At 44.9% G+C, this 25,962-nt stretch overlaps 1 protein-coding gene across 8 annotated transcripts; it reads right to left on the bottom strand.

The window, feature by feature from the left end:
* Nucleotides 1-161: 161 nt before the first annotated feature.
* On the bottom strand, nt 162-25,962 carry tpst1 (tyrosylprotein sulfotransferase 1). 8 transcript variants are annotated; one of them, XM_081699619.1, is made up of 7 exons: nt 25,848-25,938; nt 25,504-25,664; nt 21,496-21,550; nt 18,694-19,723; nt 1,749-1,799; nt 990-1,059; nt 162-717 (listed from the first exon to the last, which is right to left on the bottom strand). In XM_081699619.1, the coding sequence occupies exons 4-7, from the start codon at nt 19,527-19,529 to the stop codon at nt 514-516; spliced, it is 1,161 nt and encodes a 386-aa protein (XP_081555745.1). In that variant the 5' UTR covers nt 19,530-19,723; nt 21,496-21,550; nt 25,504-25,664; nt 25,848-25,938; the 3' UTR covers nt 162-513. The 8 variants fall into 8 exon arrangements, with proteins under 8 accessions (XP_081555745.1, XP_035389826.2, XP_026853460.3 ...); XM_026997660.3 differs by lacking the exon at nt 21,496-21,550 and adding an exon at nt 11,737-11,935 and having other exon boundaries at nt 584-717; nt 25,848-25,935; XM_035533933.2 differs by lacking the exon at nt 21,496-21,550 and having other exon boundaries at nt 25,848-25,937.

Below are 25,962 nucleotides of genomic sequence, written 5' to 3'. Positions count from 1 at the left end.
CATGAGCAGCCTGAAGGCCATCATTGCTTTATTTCACCAGGAAAAACAAAAGGTCCAATTTGCTGGTGCCATTTTAAAATTTGCTACAATAGAAGACTCAACCATTGTCTCTTGACATCCCAGTTTTCCTCCGATGGGAAAATACAAGCAATTCTCTCGCCTTCAACACTGACAATTCATTTATTACAGATCTCCATGTACAAAAGATCACGCTATTGGGAATGGAAGGGTACAAAATGCCGCTTTGTCCTCACTATGAGTGCTGCCTGAAGACTGTGATCTTGTACATGAGTACCCAAGGAATTGCACATTACAAATACATGAACATTAAAAACAAAACATCAAAATAGATGTTGCATCTTCAAAAGCTAATTTTCTTCCATAAATATTTCCATTGCTAATCACTGTATTTTCTTATAACAGAATCACAGATTTATGTAGCCAGGAAAAAGTCCCACGATTATGGTTTAAAAAAAAAATCTAGATAGCAATGACATTCTTAGGCCACAACTGTTACAGTACAACATCAAAGGCCAAAGTTCTCCATGTAGTGGTCTGGGCCCAGGGGCCTCTGAATGAATATTGTGTGTGTGTGTGTGTGTGTGTGTGTGTGTGTGTGTGTGTGTGTGTGTGAGAGAGAGAGAGATAGATAGAGAGGGAGGTCCCAGCATGTGTTTGTGGGTCCACCAGGGCCCTGCTGTGTCCCATCCTGTTTGCCTGTAACACAGCAGAGAGCAGCCAGCTGAGTGAGTATACGAAGAAAGAGTAGCTACACTGGAATATTAAACACACACCCACCTACAAGATGTACTTACAAACCATACACACTAACATTGAGAATATATTTGAAACAGAACACTGCATTGGGCCAGACTGAAGCTCTAAAAACAATCATATCAGTGCTTTTTACATGGCAATTAAGTTCAATTTAGGTCAGATGAATAAACCTTCAGTCAGTATTTTCTTAGCCAATATAAGCAGTCACTTACTTTTATGGTTGTCTGGACTGTTTCTTTTCTCCTCCTAACTTGGGTTTGGCTTTTCTGAAGATTTCTGCAGCTGTAAAAGAGTAGAAGACCCCTCAGTGCTTAAGAAGGAATACACTTCCTGTGAAGCACATCTGTTGATGCGTTGCAGATATGCTGACAGAAGGAAACGAGCCAATCTGCTTTGCTGGAGATCTGTTTACAATGTCTGTCCTTCCGGTTCTCGTGTGGCAGCCAATAAGGAAGGGTCCTGTCCAATACGCATCGCAGTCTTACAACATGCAGTCTCTCCCAGTGACACTGCGAGCATTATTCATTACTACAGTAACCAGCCAGACAATCTGGGTGGCATTCTATGCAGCTGATTAAATAACTCATTTTGGTCAAGAGGGGGCAGTATACACCCCCCAGACAGCCACAGAGCATCCAGCTTCGTCTCCCTCGCTAGCAGGGACCACCAGGCCATGAGAAACGAGGCCAGAGAGCTAATGTGAGAATCTGTGTGTGCAGGCATGAAAATAAGGCAAGAAATAAAAGATCAAGAGAGAACTGCAGGAGGTTGGAAGACGGGTTATTCACCGGCGGAATCACCAAAATGACTAGAATGCAGTAAGACCAAGCGAGAAAGCATACGGGAGCGAAAGCCAGTACTGCATACTAATTATTAAGATGGTTAGCACTTAAAAAAAGAGGATCAAAGGGGAAAAACTGTATAGAAAAAAACAAATGAAATGACTAGAGCAGGCAGAGGAGCTACCATACCTGTGATTGTTCTTTAAGAAAATCAGGTAGCTGAAATTCACCTTTAAACACCTGGAAAAACACAACAAGACAAAAAAAAAAAATCGGTCTTGTTTTCAGGGATAACAAAAGCAGTGCTACTGATACATCATTGAACCAGTAAAGTAGTAAAAGTCCAAATCTCCTCTCAGGATGCATCTATCCCGAGATGAGTACTGCGCTGTGATGTAATGCGATGAGAGTCCAAACTGAAATCAAATGAAAAACCCCAATAAAACAGACCCATTTGGGAATGATGTTGGGAGAAGAGGAACGGCTAAGTGAAGCAGTTTGCATGTGAAAAAGGCACAGTGAAAACTAACAGACTTCTTATAAGAGACACTCATTCTTCTCGCGCCTGGGAGGATATTGTATATCGATTCCCAGGGTGTCAGACTGAGCCCACCCCAATGTTCATGCATCGAGTCAGTCTGTCAATCCAGGAGATGAAAGGGGTGTGTGGGGTTTGTGAACTGTGCGCTGGTGGTATTAGAGACAGCCATCATGGACTCTATAGTCAGCGAGTGAGCAGAGCCAAAGGGGGCACAGAGGAGCAATCGGCAATTAAGACCAGTCCAGAATCCTTTTCCGCCTCGCAAGCTGCTTGCTGGAAGAATGCATGTATCTAAAGGAGCTAAATCAAGGATAAAGGGAATTAAAGCACAAACAAAAGAACCGTTGAATCTGCAAACAAAAAGAAGAGAATTGCTGACAGAGAGAGAGAAAGGAAATAGTGTGAGGGAAATAGAGGGAGAGTGAGGGGGTGCGAGAGGGAGAGGAAAATGAGGTACAAAAACTAAACTAAAAAAACTAGTGTTAAATCCATAATTTCACAAATGCTGCACCAGGGAAACAGTGGGAATCTGAGGCTCGCTCTCCTGTTTTACCCTCCAGCGTCGAGGCGGCCACTGCAAGGTCCATCAGCCAACCGCACCCCATAAAGTCTTGTTCTCTCAAATTCCACCAGGCAGACCTCCCCTCTCTGTTGCGCCTCCGAGGGAGTGTAAAGAAGGAGGAGACAGGAGGAGGCCCTGCTCTGGCTGATTGTCCAGGCGATCCTTCCCCCCACAGGCTTTTTTCCCCATTCCTGCTTTCTAGCTGACATTAGCACGTTTTGCTCAGAACTTGATGTCTGCATGAAACGAGAGCCTAACGGGATGGCGGGAAGAGCCCTAGCTATTCGTTTGGTTTGACGCATTTCTGGCATGTTGGAGTACATGCCGAGAGAAGTCTGGCTCGCTCGGTCTCCCGCAGGCTGTTTGGGGGGGGTTTTGACTATTTCAAACCTTAATTATTGAAAGCAGCATGTGGGCCTAGAGCGAAGGAGCCAGTGGGTGCGCTCAGAACCACCTCCATGCTGCCCCACGTCCCAGTGGGAAGCGCCAAAGCCAAAACGGCCGGGAGGGGGAGGGGTGGGGGGATAGAATACTCGGGAGCTGAGAGGAGCAGTGAGGAGCAATGAGGAGCTGAGAAGTGGGTGACTTGCTGAAACATCAGTCTTATGGCCAAACCGTTTGGTGACGGGTCCGATTGTTGTACATAACTTGTTGCTGTCTGTGAAGAACAAGTGGCCGTGGACCAGACCCTGGCCTAGATTTTCTTCAAGCAGGTTTGCTGGTTCCTCAAAACACTCTGCTTATTAGGGGCCAGGGGCCATTGCAGGCAAACGCTGAAAGCAGGAGTTCTGAATCAAACCTCGTATCTCCTTTTATCCATGTCCACCCCCCCTGCTAATGTCTCCATTAAGACAGCTGTGACAGCAGAGCCCGTGGTAGCTGGTGATGACTGATGGGGGTTCGTTATCCTCTTAGCAGGACATGCACTGGCAAAATAATGAGGCAATCAGGACCTCAGATGACCCCCAGAAATGAATATTCAATCATCGAGGTGACTGGAAACATTAACACCCACATCTGCACCAATGTGGGTTTGGGGGAAAAAAAAACACTTGACAAGAAGTGCTGATCAGTTTTAGCAGTTTAGGAATTTGACACCAACTCAAAAGTTAAAAGATAACAACTATATCTCCTCAATACAACGGTTCTAAGAAATGTATGAAATGTAATGATAAGATGCACACATGATGGAAATACAATCAGCTGCCCTTCTGCATTTTTGCGGGCTTGTGTGTGCACACGTGTGCATGTCCACAACGCACCTCCTTGGGTGTGTCATTTGTGGAAAGCGTCTAAGTATGCTGGCCCTACCCTTCTCTGGCCCTAACAAACCACGGGGACAGGCTGATCACCTCCGATGACGCTCATATGGAAAAGCAGAGGTGAGAGGGCAAGGCCACTTTTGGGAATGAAGAAACTAAAATAAAATACTGAAACTAAAAGAGCGAACAGCATGTTCTCTAGTGTACTAGTGAGAAGTACACATTATGTTTGCAATTTATTTATTCCACCTGTTAAATCTACTTCATAAAAAGTGCTGTACATTTCTGGAATATATATAATCTTATCCAGAGCAACTTATATTTATCAGTGCAACAACATTAATGCTACATGGAAAATGAACTCACGATCATGGTGAATTACCAGGAGAGCTACACCAGAAGCTTTAAATAGTCAGAAAAAATTTTTTTTTTATTTGAATTGTAGTTTATTTCACAAACAATAACAAGGCAAAAAGGCAGGAAAGAAATAATGGGGTAAGAACAGGGAAGATGTGGTTAAAATAGACAATAAAAAAAATTACAGAAACATTAAAAAAAAAAAAATTCCTTTTGAGTTTTCTGTTTTCGTTTTATTGATGCACTTCCCAGGGATTTGACTCTACTACGTGTTTTGCCTACGCTGTCACAGTTTGGCTGGGTGAGCTCTGACAGGTAGGTCCTCTCCGCCTGTATTTACAGCCACATAGGAGCATGCACTACTTCCAGAGCACTGGAGCTGATTAAATTAAACCTTAAATCACACAGTTTATCCATTTGTCCTTTTTGCTAAATAAATATCCAGCTGCACTGATGAATGGCTGCTTGTCTTGTATATGCAGACTGGAGTTTAGAGGCTGGAGTATAGAGGCTGGAGATTAGAAGTTTAAGTTTAGAGGCTGGAGATTAGAGGCTGGAGTGTAGAGGCTGGAGTATAGAGGCTGGAGATTAGAAGTTTAAATTTGGAGGCTGGAGATTAGAGGCTGGAGTTTAGAGTCTGTCTATCTGAGTTAAATGCCACCGTTTCCCTGATCATATCATCCTTAGACCAGGAATGTATTGATCTTAATATTAGTTTCTCAACATAGATCACGGGAGCTTCAAAGCCACTTAATAGGTATTGATCGCGGCTTTTCAAATGATTCAAGATGTGCTAATTCACAGCACACACTGTAGGCCACAGGCAGATTAAAGGGGAGACTATTACAAAGTGCAGTGCCCTGCCACCACAGATTAAAAAGACCAGTCCACCCTGTTTACATAATCTAAAAAAAATGAAAACTGAGATTATGAAGAAGAGTACAGGCTGCATTGCAAAGCTTCATTAACTATACAGAAGACACATATTACAATGCCTGCTATTCAAATCACACAGACTACAAAATGCCAAATGATTTAGTCTGGGGGCTGACTTGCTACAAATACAAACAGGTCAGGAGAAGCAAAACTAATCTTTAAAATCCTCTGAGCTCTTCACGTATGTAGACTACATGATGTAAGTGGCTCTCCAGTAAAAAATCGTTATCAGAGTCTGATGTTATGCAAGAAGGCATGGGATGAAGGCCACAGATCACCATGACAAGATTACGAACCGTACACCCTTTAGTCTCGTAGCCTGATAAACTCAATCAGAGCAGTGAAACTACGTCACCACCACAGCTACACTGTCTGTGCTGGAAGAGAAGGGTTTGGGTCTCACTAAAGTAGTGAGAAATAAAATAAATGACGATATATGCCCAAATGAGACTTTTGACACTCTGTTAATAACCTTTCTTAGAGCTGTTGTTTATTCTCCAGACACAGCAGGAACCAGACGATGCAAGTTACCAAGGTACCAAGGCCTGCGTCTGAGCAGACAACTGCTTTGACTCAAAGCATTACTTCTCATCCAATAACGCCGTATTACAATGCTTTCTGTAATTAGGGCTCTCTTATTAATATTATACTATTATATATTGTTATTATAATTAGAAATATTATATTAATACTACCCAAAGTTTCTCTGGACAACATTGTCCAATTATTAACACATTTGTTACTGTTCTTTAGAATTAAAAATAAATGTGTAACTAGGCCGATCCAGTCTGGCAGTAGTATAAAGTGACATTAAAGTGGAACAGATGCCCGAGAACATGCATGCAGAACTACATTATATATGTTGGACACTGACAGATTAAAAAGAGATGTTAGAAGGTGTTAGAAACACCATTCAGTAATATCCATAATTCTCAAAACACAACCTTTAAGTATTTATTTTACAGGACAAAATGATAAAACTGTTGCTAGTAGGTTTTAATGAAATAACACGTCTGCTAAACATGCTGGACACCGAGCAGATTCTTACTGGGATGTGGATTTCATTGTTTTGGTTACGGCAGACGGGGGAACTTCACAAGGCTCATAAACTAAGCTGCTCTTGTGCAGGGGCACGTTATGACTTTAAGCGTTTGGAAAGTAGAATGCTGTCATTATGACTTACTTTAGCTGAGAGGAGGTTAGGTGAAAACTCCATAAAACCGGCAAATATACTTTTAATAGGAAGAAGAGGTACAGCTTTCTGATGCCAAGATCTTGTTGTTCAACTTACTGATGCACTCTCTCTCTCTGTCTTTCTTTGTCTTTGTCTAATGTCATCCTGACACTGACACATCCTGTACATGCCTCGTAACACAAGCAGAACTCCCTCACACACCAAGACGTGGAGCTGTCCCCAAATCTCGGAATGAGATCGCTCAGTTAACATGCTTAACGAGATCTGTTGCTGTGAAACTGTCCCTCTGGACAACAATACAATCACACATGAATCGGCTCTTGTATCTATGGCAGGTTTTTCGTGCTTCAGAGGAATACCTTTAGCCCACAGGTCCACACACAACATCCAAACCCAAATAGAGAATTCTGATCAGAATACACAGGACAACCTCATTCTGTCAACCCCACTGTGCACTAGCACAAAGCATATGGTGTTTATGCCTGAGCAGATGAAGATAAACAGGGTAAATATTTGTGATGAAAGTCAGAGATGGTTGGCTAAGCTTTGCACAGGCACGTCTATGGGAAAGATCTCAATGACGTCATATATGAAATCTTTCCATCCACAAAGGGCAAATCTGTCTGTTTCTTGGAAGATCCTGTTAAAACAATTCAGAGTTGTTTTGTTTTTCTTTTTGTTTGTGCTTTTTTGTTAGATTATTAAAAACAGTGCCCACTTTTAGATATTTAGACATTTTGTTAAGTAAGTAAAACCTATTAAGACTAAGATAATCAACATTCTCAGACTAAATAAACAAATCATGCCTTTATTATAACTAACTGATATAAACACCACATTATCGAGTATTACGAATGACATTATTGTGTCAGAGGATTTGTACTCTGTGATTAGCTAAAAAAGCATTCAACATATTTTGATGTATAATCAAATATAGCGAAATATATTTCCACTTAAAGTGGAACTTTATTTCCAAAGAGGAATGTTGTTAGAATTTCTTTCACTCCATTGCTGCTGTACTGTTGAAGCCCAGACAAATGGATGTTGCAATGTGGAAACGCCCTCTTGTGGAGAAAATTAATAGCAGCCGAGTTAGAATCCAGAAAATTGGAATTATCATTGGAGCAAATCATTGAGGTTGATGACAATCGTCCGGCTCTATTTGTAAATGTGTTTCTTTTTTGGAAGAACAGTAATGGTTAATGTTCAACTCAGATGCACATAAAGCCACGTTTTGTTTACTTGCGTGGGACGATTGTACAAGACAAGATCAATACGCACTGGTAAAAATGTCAGCATGTGAAAGCTGAGGTTTGACTCACTGCGGTAGACACCTCAAGAGGCCCAGGTGCCAGGAAAGAAGAGGCTAAAAGTTAATGCAACCTCGACTATGTCAGGTCTGTTTGCCATGGTGAGATCAATATTTTAATCAGCACCTCGGCAGCCTAAATAATGGAGGTGATCAGGATGAAATGGATGGTGCCAGTGGAACGCAAAGTTAAAGCTCAGTCATATTGATTATACATGTCACTTGTAATGCATTCCTGTCATACGAAGCCAATCAATTGCGGTAGCAAGCAGAAATAGAGACCCAGGGATTCTTTAGTTACTAGATTCATCACTGAAATCAGTGAAATCATTGAAGTCAGCCAAAGCTGCTGGTGTGTCGCAGAGATCCGAATCGGAACCGGACCAAGACCCTCGGAACCTTCGGAACCTTGAGCTGGCCAAGACTCTGGAAACATCCTGGCAGACAAGTACAGCCGCCACGCATTTCCGACACGGTTCCCGTCTTGTGGTAAGGCGGTGTTACCAAGGAAACGTCGCTGGCCTGCCCGCTCAGCCTGGGGAAGGTCTGTGCACACGTGCAAATCGGCAAGCGCGACCGCATCACACAGGGAGCACATGCGCAGAGCACATGCAGAGCACATGCACGTTCAGCATCCTGGACCAATCAAAGGCCTGCATGGCACCCACCAGTCACTAAGGTTTTTTAAGGTACTCCTAAGCGACTGTGCATCACTGCAGCAAGAGAGTGCTGTTCTGTCACATTAACAACAGGACTTGTGCGCCCTCACAAGGAAGCCACGATAGAACCCTCAGCCCGAAGCAAGCCTAAAGCATAACCCCCGCAAGAAGTGCAATAAAACACAAAAAGGATTTTGCCACTTGGATCAGTAGAATGTGAAAGGAATAAAGAAAAGGAACAAGTGAAGGAAACCTGGTGACGGTAAATGACAGCTCAAACGCACACGTCTTCAACAACGTCCCAGATCCCTCCCTGACTGCTCTGCGCACTTCCCACACCTAAGAGAGTTGAAAAATCTGCTTCTCTGAGTCAGTCAGGCATGCTGGGTGGGGGAAGGTCCTGATGCCCATCATGCTGGTCTCCTCACGCCTGTCCTCCCCTGAAAGTAAAGCAGCCTGTACAATGAGAAGAGTCGTTGCCAAAATGACAGGAGGTGCAGCGCAATGACAGAAATCACCGCGTCATTCTTCCTCTGGTCAGAATAGTCCACAGCTAACACACAGAATAAAAATAATTGAGCTCCATCTCTGTCTGTGTGTGTGTGTGTGTGTGTGTGTGTGTGTGTAGAAGAAGAGAAGAGGGCGAAGCTTGATGAATAAGCCTCGCAGCTGGGGCTGATCTGCGGAAAACACACGATAATACCCTGCAGATGTGCAGTGCTGCCCATCACATGGACGACAGAAAGGATTCATGAGAGAAAGGCAGGACCTTTGGTACGGCGAGGCACAGACACATGGAGCACAACCCAAAACCAGCCAAGCATCTGCACTCACACGTGAAACTAGAATTACACATATGTGCACGTGCATTCACACATGTGTATGGATATAAAGGTTACCCTCTGGAGCTAATCTTAACACTCTAGTGCTTTGCACTGGGAAATACTGAGACAGCATAGTACACCCATTGGAGACATTTAAAAGCAATGGCAAATATTTTATCTAAACCTGGGACACTTGGGACTGGTAAAGAATTTGTCTAAATGAAATGGAATGCTGAGAAATTAGAAGACAGAGCAACTTTCACAAAAGAAAAAAAACCCAATAATTTCAGTCAGTGAGCTGACTAATATATGATCTCCTCAGTAACTTCAAACCCTTCTCTGTTGTAGTCACATTAACTTCCAGCTCTAATGCGCCTAGAGATCGCTGTACATGTCTCGAATGCACTGCTGAGAAAATCTGTCAGCAATACGTCACAGGACCTGGACACGTGGTGTCAGGCTCCCCTTCATAACACCTCCCCGGGAAGACGTATCAGGGACGTGGTCAGCAAAGTTCATGCAGAGCGTCCAGCCCTGCAGACGCGGCACTCCCAGAGAGAGCAGCTGAACATTAGCACACAGCCAGACGGGAGAAACGAACACCCCTCTCGTCTCCGGAAGTGGAGTGAGTCAGACGCAGGCTTCAGCTAGGGGCCCTCCCAACCCCACTAACCTCATTTAGGAAAAATGCTAAAAAGCAGTCTGCAGTCGCAGGCTTTGGCTTTTCCACCTTTCAAAAAATGCTTTCAAGCATAATGATTAAGCCTTGCGGTAAAAAGGTTCCACCGAGTCATGCGTTTTTTCTCTGTTAGGTTTCCTTTCTTAAGACTCATGGAGTGGAGAAACATCGTTACCTCGCCAGGTGAACACCCGGGACACCTCGCTGACGTACCGAACCAGTAAGTTTGAGCTTTAAGCCTAAGAGAAAAGGAAGGAGCACTAAAGGCCTCGGGAGAACCAAACATTATGCTGCCCTTCAAATCACAGCAACACATAACAGAACTGCACTGGGGGAGCACGGCCAGCCTGCGGCCACTCTCATAAACCTTACTGGCTTTTATGGGGTGTTGAACGGCTTTTATTCCCTTTATCGACCGCAGTTCAGTGTACCGCCTGGTCATTAGCGGCGGCGAGGGACGGGGTGTAAAGTGGCGGATGCGTGAGAAGGCTCCCCACTCCCTCCACAGACGCTCCGAGACGGAACAGACTCGCCGGGGACAGTGCGCTCCTCCAGAGCACCGCCGTTAGCCATTAGAGGTGCGGCCCCGCCTCCACACGGCGCTAAGTTCCCTCCGCTGGAAGGAAGCCTCCAAAGAGAATTAGTCTTGAAAATGGCAGCGGCTTGTTTTGACCTTTGCCCTAGGAGAAAGGACTGCAGGAGATATGAGTGCGGTGTCCACTTACGCAGTACAGGCTCTATATCCATATCTGCTAGCTTTCCATCAGTGAGGACTCTTCCATAATGGAGGGTGACGAATAAGATATAATGTTAACATTGGAATAACATCTGAATGAGTGGCCAGTCTCTTCTCATTTCATAATGGAGTGTACTACCAGGTCCTGAGAGAAGTGTAGTGGGCTCTTATCCAACAAAGCATCAGGAATGATTTGAAATCAATAGTCAGGGAAACAATAACGGGATAGGATCCAACAGAGGAGACCACGTACGGCGGTGCTCCCATGGCCGAACAATGGCGGCTCAGAAACCGAGTCTACTGTCAAAACACTAACGTTACAACCCCTTCATGAAACAAACACACTTTAACAATTTGAAAACAGCATCTCAACACAGTAAAATGTCTCACAGGCAATATTGCAAAACTCAACAAAGTACTGTAGTTCATATATATGGAACATATTCCAAAGTAAGTGGCTAATTCCACTCATTAGTGCAGGCCTGTTGAACTACGGAGTTTGACTTTGATTGAGATGATAAACACTAAATAGATCCAGCGTTTAAGACATAAAATCCTATGACCCTAAGAGCACAGGAGGTAAAAACGTGTTCATTTTTCACCTGATACCCCAGCATGCGCAGACCCATTTTAGTACATATTGCACACATCAGCTCCAGAAAGAAAGTGTATACGCATCTCATGAGTACATTCATTAAGTACAGGTCCTCGAAGAGCTGGTTCATCAGAAATGTGCTTTTCCCAATAATGATTACCCTTCAAAAGCCAGATGGTCCTCTTTTTGTTGCAAGGGAAGCTTCCGGTCATGTAAGAAACTTTAGGTGGCATCTAGTTCCTGTGACCTCTGACCTGCAAGCGCGGCACTGCCAAGGCTGGGGATGTTGGCTTTAGGCAGGTACCATGCATGTCTCGCTCGACGGGCTTCCCAAAACGTGCCCTGCACAGTAAACATCCAGTAGGCAGCACAAGCTGAGACTTAGTAAGAAACCAGTATATTCACCAACTGTTTTCATCACGGGTCGAGGACATATGACAAGAAGCAGTTTGTGCCCTGCAAAAACCTAAAATAAAAATAAGTGCGATTGAAGCCTTCATTTTGTCTCTGGGGTACACTCACCCTTCTGGTGTTGTCCAGGACGCGCGGGTCCGGCCGGCCGTAGTTGGGGGGGTTGGCGTGAGGGTCATAGCCGAGCCTGGCCAGCATGGGCGCGATGGCAGGCATGTCTCGCAGCACATCCACAGGGATCTTGCCTACCCACTTAGACAGGGCCTCCACGTTGACTGGCTTGATCACCTGGTCTGTGGAGCGCTCCACCCTGCAGGACACGAGACACCACCACGTCAGCGGGGGCAGCAGGACAGCGAGGTTGCTCGGCCGGCCGGATCAGTGCCGCCCATCGCCGCTCCTCTCTACCGCCGCCGGGTCTAACTGGCCTCAACTGGCGTCAACTGCATCGCGAGAGCCAAATAACGAGTAAAAGCTCGGGGTTCCTCCCACTTACAGCAGCATGTAAATGGTTGGAGCGAACGGCCTTTCACTCTCTGAGATCAGTCTCCATTTGCCATGCGTCACCTTACATGGGGCGAATAATGCTCATATTTGATTAAAGTCACGAGGATGGTGGTGACAGCTCTCTCGAAGGGACAATCTCAGCAATGCTGCAGCGCTCAACGCTGCAGGGCCTGCTGAGAACTGCGCAAATGTGCAAAACCCCAGAAACCCTAACCTGTACGACTGAGGCATGGCTGTGATTTATATAACATCACAAAGGAGGCCCATGCCGTGTGTGGGCATGCCGATGTCTTTTTGTTCTTTATGTTGAAGCTTTCAAATAGTGCAAACCCAACAACGCCGTTACCGTGGTTACAGTGTGACTCACTCAAACACGAAATTTTGTGGAAGCAAATCTGCAAGCAGATTAAAAATGAATCACGAATTATATCACATCCACGATAAATTATTGATCTGTATGAAATAATATATGGCGTAAGATGGGACCAAACCAAAGGAATGACACTTTTTGCGTATAGTTATAGAAAACACATGATCTGGCCTCTGGATGCTGTGGGATGTGGATCAAATGCCTCACGTGTACATTTAAAATAAGCAGTTATCTAGACCTCAGCCAAACAATAGACAAAAATTTGTTTTGTGATCAGAGCCAAAATTTTCATTGCCTTCAAACAGTGATGAGGCAGATACTTCAGATTCACATCAAAGCATAAACACAGTACATAATTAATACAAATGCACAGGAACAGTGAATTAAATAAGCAATTTACCCCTTAACACGCAGCTTCACTAAAACGTCAGTGCCATTATAACATCTACTCAAAACCATAACATAAATATAACATTATAACATCCACTCAGTTCCCATAGATACTGTTGTACTTCCTTAAACTATGCATTTCTTGTTTCACAGAAAAATGAATGGCACTCTTTAAAAGTGTCAGTAGAATAGGGCCACAAGCAGCCAATTCATTCTAAACGTAGTCTTTGCCAGTTTGTGGTGCCACAGGCAGCGGGGGAAGTGCATGTCGGGAATGTTGCGTATTAGTCTTCCTCTTTGCTCTGTTTGTTGAGGAGCAGGGCCTTGTTGGAGCCAGAAAGGAGGGAAGCCATAGTGCCCCTTTCTTATCCCCCACTGCGGAGAAGTAAAACCAGATGGGGAACAGATTATGACAGGCGATACCCATCTGTGGCCAAGGCAGGCCTTTTACAACCAGGGCAAGGATGGAGTACCGATTGGTCCCAGCAGGTCCACACTGCACAACGATTCTTACCCTCAGGTGAGAGATCCTGGGGCTTTTACTCCCTTTAAGGCCATAATCATTCTCCATTCCCCTTCCACTAAACAAGCAAGATGAGGCCTGTGCAAGAACTCATATGGGTGTGTGTGTGTGTGTGTGTGTACAGTGTAGAAGAAGAGAAGGGGGGAAGCTTGATGAATAAGCCTCGCAGCTGTGCATGATCCGAGGTGAAACACATGATAGCCTGCCTCATCGTATCTCTGCACACACTTTGTAAACTCGTAGCACTTCCGGAGCAGGAGTTGGCCCCTCCTGTTCCCTCTCCCCACAGACACAGCATGGCGGAGAGCCCCGGAGTGTGTCGGTGGGGACCCTGGGAAACCCTGCTGGAGCTCCCACGCCGCAGATCGCTGCGTGCAGGAGGAGTGCCTCGCTGCCTTCCAGAGCTAGAGACGCAGCGCCCTCCCCAGAGGCTGACCAGTCCATTTACACCAGCAACAAGCGCCGCTTTACGTTTCATTGCTCGAGTCCCTGGCCGATACGGCCTCTGGCTTCAATAATCCATTTACGCTGGAATCGCACTTCACCACTCCCTGCATGATTAATAGACTTCTTTCTTTCATAGGACAGCGTGGATTGCTCCCTTTTTTTTTTGCATATTTAGTTCTCTTTTTTTTTTTTTTTTAATGATACTTTTCACTAATGGAAAGTGCAGGAAAAAGCTTCGGTCTGCAGTGATGCCTTGAGAAACGAGGGAAGATGTGAAAAAAAGATCTGGTGTGGCGAAGAGCTGCAGCCAGTCCTGACAGCTTTGCCACCGCTGATGAGTCATGCCATTCTCCTGAAAAACAACGTCTCTCTTCTGCTGTTGCCATGGCCAACAAATGGAGAAGGCCGTCTGGTTTTGACACGCTGCCACTCATTGCCGTGAGTGTACAAGGTCGCAGTGACGCCCTCTCAGGTGGCATCAGCATTCACGGGAATGCAGGAAGAGCAGCGGATGTAAGGAAGGGCAGCCGTGGTCACCGTAGCGGATGCCTCCATAGCAGCTTGCTGTCCACTGAATAACTTGACTACTCGACTAACTTGACAGGCCAGCTATTGGTAAATACTGCAATTTGCAGGCTTACTTACAGCTGATAGCTGTGTACCTCATATGCTCACATTCACAAGGTCTGGCCAAAACAGGCCATGATCAGCCTTCATCCTCTCCACCCACAGCCCATATGCCCAGAGAGGCTCTAAACAGACAACACAGACTGCCAAAGTGTCTGAGAACAGCGCCGGGAGGAACAGGGCTAATGCCAAAGACGTCCGCTGCAGCAGTAGGCGCCATATGACCCCCTGAAACGGAGGTTCACTAGCTGCTCACCTGCCCAAAACCACAGCACCCCCCAAGGCAGCAGTTCTTCTGCCATCGTCTAACGCGACCATCAGCACAGAACCCCGCTCCACTGCCTCTCCAGACAGAAACACACACAGGCGCATGAGTGCATCCACACTCATACACGCGTCGCAAGAAGTTCCTTGTGGTTGAGCTCTGTATAATAGCCTGTGGGTGAATGTTAATTATTCATGCTGAGCTCCGGCGCTTTTCTGCAACGCTGTGTATTCCTGGAGGCAAATAGCAGCCTTGCTGCTCCACCAGACCAAGTAATGGCCAAATCTCTGCCACAACTCGACTGGGAGGGAGGAATTAAACAAATAAAAACGAGGAAGTAATTGATGTTAATGGTCAGGTCCATGTCTTGGCTAGACAGAGCCTGGGCCTGGCTGTCGCGGCGAGCAGACCGGTGGCCGTCGCAGGCAGGGACGCACTGCCTGCAGGCGCACACGCAGCAGTGCTAGACCCTCGCCCTGCAGGTGCAGCGGGCCAGATTTAATGGACTGTTTTCTGCAAGTCCCCTCTGGGACTCAGGGTGGGGCTTTTCATCAGCCATTAGAGCGCTGCAGGCTCTCCCCTTCCACCTAAAAATCCCATCAGTGCCTTCTCCGAAATGAGCCACGGGTTCGGCAGGTCCCCCCAGAGGACTGGAGCGCATTTGTCCGGAGCAGGCCTGTTCTACAAGCTGCCTGCCCACCGACTGACTCGGCACGGTGCAGACTCTCTCCATGTCGAGGACCACCAGGCGCGAACGTGCACCCTCCATCTGCCACAGGCTGAGTTTGTCTTATGCCTGGGCGGATCCTACTCAGCTATGCTGCTCTCCCCAGAGTCAGTCCCAGCAAGCCCAAACTTTGTTTGTGGGCCATTCCGTCATCTCCACGTCTTCGGTGGATCGCATATTACAAAGCCATTGATGACAAGCCGTGTTCGGTAAAGCCCCTCCTATCAGTAGTGTAAAAAGCTCATATTAGGCTGCCTGCGAGAGGTCGCCCTTTTATTAATATTTGATTGGGATCAATGAAATGAAGAGTGAGTTGCATGTGCTCAGCGCTTAGGCCACTGTCTGGAGACCTGAGGAGTCCAAGAGCACTCCAATGTGCACGGCTTCAACACACAGCCCCTCCTCCTTGCAATGTCCATTTCTGCCCCCCCCCCTGCAGAGGTCAGGGTTACTGTGTGGGACCGCTCAGGTGTAAACCCACGAAACATTATATGCGAGCTACGCTAAATGGCTTTTACCAGACCACCAAAGCTTACAGTTCACTTTGAAAGAGCTAACGGTACAGAACCGATGGTTCTTAGTACTGAAGAGCCCTTGCTAGCTTTGCCATGCTATGACTGAAACTCTTTAAGTGGTTTCTGAAGCTCTGAAGCACTCAAGGCATGCCTCAGGACACAGGGGACACCAGAACACACCCACAACCTGGTTATAGTCAACACTGGTTGCTCTGTGTGATTCACATTAATGATAAAATACAACAGTAACACTCAAAAATGTTAAAACCACATCCCATTAAAACAGGAAAACTCAGTGAATGGCATAAGAACAGGAAATAAACTGAAAGCCAGAACTTTGGTGTATACACTTTCAAAGTTGTGGGCAACAAAACAACCAAACGATCTTCCTCATCACAGAGGACGTCTAAGGGGTCTCTTCAAATAAATGTGTGGAATTTTGGAGGGACTGATGAGGAATGGATGCTAAAATATTATTTCACTGCAGTCTTGTCCCAACAGTTTACTTTTAATTTTGTTGACATTATTCTGTCTTTGTATTGTAGGTAACAAGTCATGAAGAGGCAAGGGTGAGTGTACAGGACCGAAAACAAACAGGAGACGATTTCTTTTAATTTTTCTGCTGAAACACACATTTGCATGTACAGGACACAACTAATTTGGCAAATTCAAGAATATTTGACTTACCCCTCCTTAATAATACTACCTAATAATATGACCGTTTGGCCTCGTCCTCTAAATATCTTTTATTGTGTTTGACAAAAGTAAATATATAACAATTAATGTTAATAGTAACTAGGTAATAGAAACCAAAAACATAAAAATAATCACTGCTGGCTTTAAAGAAGTGTGGTGTAGATTTGCAACATGCTAAGTTTCACTGCAATTTCTTCTACAGGATGTTACAACTCTGTCAATGCAGACAAGCCCCAGGCCATGTCATGAAAGCCATGATAATCAGTGGGCAAGGTTCTCTTTAATGCACAAAATCGCAATTTTTATGCAAGCCAGTGAAGTACATGAAGTATTTTTTTTCTCAGAGGCCTAACTAGGTGTCCTACAAGAAGACCTAGAGGAAAGTACACTATGTGCAGTGAGGATGTTGCATTATCTCAGCCTTAGTTCCTGTCTGCTATCAAACCTGGTTCTCTGGGGCCCCTTATGCTAGGGAGGACCCTTATATGGGGTCAAAGGTAAAAGCTGGGGGATAGTTTTTTTTCCCATAAAACTGCTCAAGGTATTGCATACTTTATTTGGATCCTGCCAACAAAGTGGCATAAACCACCTGTAACACTACACTAATCTACAGTTAGTCGGTGCAGTAGTTTGCTACTAAGGGGTATGAGATCTTTATGTCCAAAAGATTGAATCGATTCTGCTTCTCCATTATGTGTCTCCTGAAATGCACCATTTTGTTACACAGATGTCACTTACAACGAGCCTCGTTCATCATTACAGTGGCACCACTGACCATGAAACAAAACCAAAAATTTATCTTTCTGCTTTCAAATATTAGTTTCTTCCTCTTTCCCAAACCTCTTTAGGAAATAAACTGTATGTGTTTAAATGCAGTAATGGGGAGGTCAAAGCAGTGTGTGCAGTCCCTGAGTCTGTTCAGAACAGCTATGGTGACAGTTGAGATTCCTGCTCCACGGGACAAAGTCTAAACAATACCACCCTTCACTTTATAATGCACTATAATGCCATTATTGTGTCAACAAGCTAACATGAACACAGAGATTAGAGGCGTGGCGTGAGATGCCCACAGGGGCAACCTGAGGGCCTAAACCAGTGTGCTCTGTCACCCGAAAAGTGAACGTGAGCAGCACAGACCTTTGGCTCTGTACATTGTGTTCCCACCCCAGATGATATCCAGACGGTAGCCCCGTTTCCGCGGGGGGGGGGGGGGGGGCGTCTGCTGTGTGGCAAGGGCGTATTATCACGGTGTACTTCGAAATCCTGGTGACTAAAAGAGAATCACATACTGTTCTTGAATATTTTTGAAAAAATAGGCAGAGAATCCCTTTTAGATTTGTTTGTTTTATCAAAGATGACCCTCAGTGGATAGAATCTGCTTCATCCACCATCAGGAAGACAGTGTTAATGTGTTGTGTGTGTCTGTATAATACACAGATTTTTTCCTTCACACCTTTACATCACAAACACTCTCGAATCATCAAATTACTCATCTTAGTCCTCATAGACCATCCTAGTCTCTGACAGGAAACTATTAGTTAACACTGATCTCGCAATCAGGACTACACTTCAACATTCGCCTTTGTAATAAATTGGCCAGAAAGATCACACACATACACATATAGAGCAGATCAAGCTGGATATGTATTTAAAAAGGATATTTAAAGGCACCAGATGAAAAAACTTCAAAGAGAAAGACAGCTGGGGACCCCAGTTAAGCAAGTTAATAAGGGGCTTTAACGTCCAGAAGCAGAATACTGCCAGGTTGTGTTTTAGCATTATGCTGCTGTCTGTAATTACAGCAAAGCAATTATGCTTCGATATTCAATTAAACCAATGTGGAACACAGCCCACAAGCTTGTCATCTGCAGAGGAAATGATTTCCAGTCTTCAGTGACCCCACCCTTTTCTCCACCCCTCCCCCAACATCCACCCTCCACACCACCCCTCCCCCAACCTCAGTTGTGTTGTGGCGCAAGTTGCCAGCCATCTGCCACTTACTTGGAGAGGGACACGCCACCCGCTTTCCCAATGAGCTCTTCATGGTGCAGGACCGCCTCATTCCAGGGAATGTCCAGGAATTTGAGCAGCGTCCTCATCCACTTCTCAGGGTGCAGGACGAGCTGCTCGTAGTGCATGGGCAGGCACTTGTCGGCTGCCTCCAGGCACTGAGTGTACATGGTCTCTATGGCGCGGTTCCACTTGGTGAGGCAGTCGCGGTAGCTGTTCAGGTCGAAGCCAGCGATGGTGACCTTTCGCGAGATCATGGAGTGGACAGAGGCACGCCCGTCACGGATCATGAGGATGAACTTGGCACGTGGAAAGATCTTGGCCAAGTATGAGAGGGACTTGAGAGCGAACGGGTCCTTGTTGCACAGGTAGGCCGCCGGCTCGCCATGCTTGACGATGATCTCCAGCAAGAAGGCCTGCATTGCGGCATCCAGAACCTCGTCAGTGACGCCCGCCTCATCCAGACGCATCTTCTCGCGGCCCGAGCGGCTCCACATCTGCTTCATGGCCAGGATGCGTGGTATGACGCGCGTCTCCTCACCACAGCGAACGTCCGGGTGGGCATCCAGCATGGCGCGCATGAGCGTGGTCCCGCTGCGTGGCACGCCACCGATGAAGATGAGCGGCATGTCCTTGTTGTAGACGAAGGGGCTGCTGAGGTTGTGTCCCGTGCGCAGCGTAGCATGCAGGCTGCTCAGCAGCGGTGCCACCACCCGGTCCTCTGCGCGGTGGTGACACTCCATGGCGTGCCGGCCCAGGTAGAAGACCGTGACAGAGCTGATGACCAAACAGGCCACCAGCAGATTCTGCCTTAGTTTGCCGATCATCTCGGGAGAGGGAGGGGAAGCCTGAGGGCGGGGCTTGGGGGCAGGGGCTGCCGGGGGGGATAGGGCTGACACTGGACGAGGGGAGGGTAACGGGTTGAGGGAGACGCCTGTTCTTCAGGAGTCCCTGGAGACAGACGAGCGGAGACTGGGTTCCGCGGTGCACAGGTCTCGCCAAGTACCCAACTCCATCAGGCCTGCAACACAAACCAGAGCATAGGGCCATCATCCACTTCACATGTAATTACAGCATTTCCTTTGGCTCATTTCACAAGACTATTGATCTCAGGTCAACACTACAACCGCATTTAAACATCAAAAGAATGCCATAAAATAACCCTCAGTTGAGTGCAATAAGCAGTCTACATGCAACGGATGTCAAACGAATTAAAGGCCGTATTGGAAACTCATATTGAGCTTCATTATATTGAGCAATAAGCAGAATTGGACTCTTCAGAGAAATAACACAAGGGAGAGGAGACACCCGTTAGAGACACTGATCTGGTCAGGTTTCCGTCTTTTCAGCTCATCTTTCGAACTATAGTTCCTCTCATGGAGCTTCAGGGACAGCCATCTCCACCGGAAACAACACGCATGACCTTGAAGTCTTTAATTTGCCGAGCGGCATGCGTATTTAAGAAGTGAATGGCTAACTCCACACAAAAGGCCCACGTGAAAACACCACCGCACAGGGTTGGCTCAGACTCACTGGTCATGTCATGAGGTTTCCTTCATGTGCTGTTCTCTGACCAAAGTGGTGAGCGGCACAACATAGGCTGCCCTGAGTGAACTCATGCTGGTGGAAGGCAGATAGAAACAGAAAGGGTAGCAGGTCACAGCAAAAGCAGGGATCATGGCCTTCTTGGTAGCCACTCATTATTGTAATGGGAGAAGCAGGGCAAAGTAAATATGACCTGGATTTAAGACAAGTGGCCTGGATTTCAAACAAACTTTCTCATGTACATTTTCTAAACGATTTTTGCTTGTAATCTCATTTGTGATTATCTAAAATTTATTAAAGTAAAGGCCAAAAAGAGACATTTTCTTGTAGTATTTTCTTGGCAGTATTTTGACAACTTTGGAAGAACCCTGAAGAGTCACACCCCCACACATGTCCATTTGACCAGAGGACACACGGATCGCAATATTTCACATAGTGCATGTTTTTCTGTTTTTGGGCTTTTTGTCAGGAGTTGCGGGACTGGGAGACAGAGAGAGATTGAAAAGAAGAGATAGTGAAAGAGAGGGAGAGAGTGAATGGCACTGGTAAGATGTAGCCTGGACTAACCTCATTAAAAGCCAAGGAAGTGGAAGCAGTTTAGATGAGTTCAATCACAGTACGTATTGTAAACATGACAAGAGGCTGGAATGAGTCACACTCCTTTTGCTGGGTTTTTGGTTTTTTTGCTTTGGGCTTGTTTTTTTAACAAACTTTGATGGAATTTGGCAATCCATCAAGAATTGAAGGCATGCTGCTGATATCTCACCATAATGAATCTCACAGGGTCGTAATGAAAAAGATGAGACAGCACATCTGCTGTCGTCTATCCGCAGAGAACAGGAACGGCTAGAGGAACCCTGAGAAAGATGCAAGAAACATCAGAATCTTGCAACGGATTACTTAGCTCCCTGTCAGATCGGTCCTACTCACACAGCAGCATCCCAACACTATATAAACAGTCATTCTAGGCCTTCCCAGACAGGCCATGTTTAGAAACGCCCGGGTTTCATGAAGAGGGGTTCTGAGCTTGTCAGATTTAGCCACAGGATATTGATGCTGTCAGGGAGGGAAACATGGTTTCCACATCCTAATCCTACCAGTTGCAGCGGATCACAATCACTAAAGAAGTTTCGTTTCAGTAAGCACGGCACGTCCTTGGCTGAAGGGACAAAACACTTGAATTCTGTCTGGATCTGTAAGCAACACGGGAGCCCAAGAAATGATAAAGATCAGTAAAAATATAGATACCTCAAGAGGTCCTACGTCTCAGACGTCTTTTTGAGATCACTGGATGAAATCCAGGCTGAGCAGTCGCAGAGATAGCAGGGGGCAGAATAAACAGCATGCAAAGAAAGTACAAACAGCAACCAGTGGGAAAACAAAGAAAACAAGCAGAAGGGCTCCAGTGGATCTCCATTTAAATTTCTGCTGAATACAGAGCAGGGGACATTCAAAGTACAAAAACAGACCCACATGCAAATCTGCTGTACATATACTCAAATGTAGAATAAGTAGACAGATCTGGGAATTGATGTTCCAATACCATTGAAAGGAACAAGCACAGACTGCACCCCACAACTGATTGACTATTGTGGTTAGGCAACATTTAGTCTCAAGTTTCATCTTGGTAAAACCAAAAGCAAGAATGTGTTGGTGTTAAATTAAGAGTGCCTTCTCGCTGCTGTTACAGATATCCTCCACTGGATTTCCCATTGATCTGTTTGGGAGCCCTGCACAAGACCACATTAACACTTAATAATAAGTGTTTCAACAAGGCTTGGTAGACAACACATGAAGAGTCTCTCCTGGTACCTTTCGCAACAATGTGGCAGAAGGTCTTGCACAGAGAAGAAACATTTTCTTCTGTCTCAACTCTAGAGCTAAATATGAGCACCAGTCATGTTCCATTGCCCATCCCATTGTTTCTTAACCTGTGAGGCTTTTCATAACTTGAAACACAACATTCTGCTTACTCAAATTCCTTACTCAAACACCTTACTCAAATACCTTACTTTGCTCTAAAAATGGAACCTGGAGTTTGATCATTATTATAGCATACTCTACAGCATACAACAAAAACTAATGAAATAATTGAGTAAAGGATTGCTTAGACAAATGCAGTGGCTACAATGTTTTTAACACCACCATCAATGTACTGCAGGTCTGACTCATCCAACCTGAAACCAGGTTGCCTGAGAGTAAACTATGCTAATCCTTGCCAAGTCACCGATCCTCAGCGTGCTCTAGCAGACAGTCCCCTCCTTCTGACCTCAAGGCCCCTGCACACCCAGCAAATGCCTTACAGGCATTTTTGCCAAAGGGCAGGTCTTTCTGCCATACATCTTTAGCTCAGTTTGTGAAACAGAGGCACTCTGAAGAGATCCTCTATGCATTTTCACACAATAAAAACACATTTAACCCAGATATGTTCTCCTTCACAAAAGACTGATCACTCCTTTTAAGGGTAACTCTTAAGCAGTAAAAGTAAATACTCCTTAAGAAGCACTGGCTGCAAATGAAACCAAATTCTCACCACTCCACGGCACGGGTCAGTAGACCTCCAGATACCCAAAACAAGCAGCAAGGAAACAAAGACAACATGTAGTTTACTGCATATCAACAACAACAACAAAACAATTAAGATATAACAATAATTCAGCGAGTCCTCAGATTGACACATATAATATCAGGGGATTTCTGAGTGACCACCAAGAACACACAAGATGCCCTCACTAAAGAGCTCAGTGCTTGTCTCGCCTCCATTCGCTTGAATTATTCCATGAGTCAATGCCTGAGGTGGACCACTTCAGAAAACCATTAAGAAATTGCGGGTTTAAGCTTTAGCCTCAAATTCAGTGAAGGAACAAATTATAACTTGCTACAAGCTACATATAGCTGATTTTGATATGTACTCTTCTTTATTAAATAAAGAGTTTATTAACTCTTTATTTATTTAGTTATAAGCTCTGATTAAAGATTACAATTTGGGTGAAATTCTCATAATCAGATGGGTTTTCACACCTAAAAAATGTCTTATTTTCTCCTTATCTGAAGACTAGCATCTTTCTTTATTTACAGCAAAGATGTTTCATTTACTGCAGAGTCAAGGAGCATCAGCATGCAGCAGTGAGCCAGCTCTTTATGGTGATTTATGGTTAAGCCTTGGTCAGGCACACAAGGCCAGCTTTATTATTTCGAGTTTTCACACATTTGCTCACATGCTTTTTTAAGAATCATGATATTATTCATTCACATGAATTCTGAATTAGTAGGAGGAAGAACCAGTTTTGCAAATATAAATTGGTACCTCCTCCTACAAATTCAGAAGCATGGTGCTTGCACAGCTGATGAAGAACCTCCAAAGAATGTCCAAAATATCTGAAACCTTGTGTACTTCTCTGCGGTTTTAAAAATCTCTCTAATACAGAGAGAGAGAGAGAGAGAGAGAGAGAGAGAGAGAGAGCGAGAGAGAGAGAAAGGGAGACAGTATATATATACTATAGTATATATAGTACATAGTACTATATATAGTACATTATATAGTACATGGTATATACGCTATATGTGTGTGTGTGTGTGTATATATATATATATATATATATATATATATATATATATATATATATATATATATATATAAAGAGAGAGAGAGAGAGAGCGAGCGAGCGAGCGAGCGAGAGAGAGAGAGAGAGAGAGGTTTGTAGTCAACAACAATTTACCAAAGCACCAAAACCTGCAAACTGTTAGATACCTACATTCTTTATTAATATGCTGTATCTGTTTCAGCTGATGGTGACTGAGGTAGCTGTAAACCTTCAAAACAAAACATATCAATCTCAACTGCTTTTTGGTGGCCAGCGGCCAGGTCAGCACAGCCATCTTTAATGGGAAAACAGTGAGCGTATGAGGCAACAGAATAAGACCTTGATCAGCACACACTGGGACCAGAGTGAACACTGTACAAAGTCAACCCTTCCATAAAAAAACATAATGTAAATTAAGACAATCCAAAATGAGCAATTTAAAAGCAATTAAACAACTCAGTGGAATACCTTTAATAAGATAAGAATGTGTGGATGCCATATTCTTAACCCGCCCCTGTATGCAGCAGAGATGAACTGGTACTAGCAGATAACCCCAACAAGTTTAAAGTTCAGGTTACAGACCTCTGTCCAAACTGTCTATAAAAGCAAGACAAATCTATACTGAACAACCAGTTTTTCTAGAGGAGAGAAAACCATTTCAGGCGTCAAAGAATGACACTCCAGCTATCTGTCTGGAGAATGTGAGAAAGCGTTTTAGTTATCACCTCCTTGTCCCCCATCACCACAAAATGATGACAGACTGCGCCGCACAAAAGCAGTCCCCTGAATATGTACGTTTAAAACACGACTCAAACGGCACAACCGAGTCTAAGCGAGGAAAGATGCAACATACATGAGTTCAATGAAAACTTCACCAAGGCCAACCACAGCCCTCAAAGTTACCATGCCATGTATCTTGACAACGTGTACATTTTCACGAATACATTTTACTAGAAAGGTCTTACACGGACCTAAAATCATCTTTTAAAACCAGTTTGTCTTTTGGTGCTTCTCAATCCTGCTTCTGCTCTTCAAGAAAACTGACCGACATGCGCCTACGGACACCGCACCTAAACATTAACTTAAGCATTACGAACACTAAGGGTGAAAGGAATGCTGTCATTTGTCAGCCAGTAAGTCAGCATCATTCAGGCCTTTATAAGTCAATTAATTAAAGAAATTCGGTTCACTAGCCATCTCTTGACGGCGCCGCGAGCCAATTCTTGTTTACATAACCACTAGCGACCAGAGGGTTGAAGAACTGCCCATTGAAACGGAATACATGAATAACTATATAGCTTTCCGTATATTTTAAGCACATTTGATAAATGTTATTGGATTATCTACGCATCTTTTCCAATCCGCATTCTCAGTCAGATGCCTCCTGCTTAGACGGTAGCGTAACGCACGAGTCTTGAACGATGGCACGTGCCGTTCCGTGCCAAGTCTGGATCGTTTTCCGAATCCAAATTCATGCTCAATTCGAGCAAGTTCTGAACAAGATGTCGTCTAAACTACACGCACGGGAAGAAAGGCCAAGTCGAAAGGCGAGGGTTTGAGCTGAGCTGAAGTTCCAGCCGCAGCTACCCTACGGCAAAGCGACCACAACACAAGCGTTTACATTGTACCATTGCCACTCTTTCAGTTCCAATAGCAATGTAGCGGGACGCACCAAACGCAGAAGGTCCGTCACAGGATAGGCGATGGGCTGGTTAGGCGATAGTTGCAATAGTTGCGATGGAACACCAATGACCGCACATTCCATTCGCTTGACGTTCCGTTCCGTGCATAAAAATGCGACACTGAAGTCCGTTCGACGGTGCTTCCACAACTCTATCACACAGAATGCGCGTCATATATCTGGGTTGCCAGATCGATTGTGAAACCCCTGGCATTCAACTTGTCAGACATTTTTAATGCTTTGTTTTTAATAAACAAAACACTGATTTTAAGACAGTGCTTCATATACTACATATAATATAGTATGTCGAATGCCACTGAATAGCAAAATCTTACCTGCAGTCCTGGTCTGCAAAACAGCACTTCAGAATAATTAACCTTAAACCAGCAACCACATATAGCGAGCGTAAGTCTGGTGCAAGGCAAAAAGTGATTGGTTCAGGGTTCGCGG

Source organism: Electrophorus electricus, chromosome 17 (genome assembly GCF_041902795.1).
Source record: "Electrophorus electricus isolate QZ-2024a chromosome 17, ASM4190279v1, whole genome shotgun sequence".
In the NCBI taxonomy this organism is placed as follows: Eukaryota; Metazoa; Chordata; class Actinopteri; order Gymnotiformes; family Gymnotidae; genus Electrophorus; species Electrophorus electricus.
The sequence above is the reverse complement of the archived record's forward strand: the minus strand, read 5'-3'. Positions and strand labels throughout refer to the sequence as shown.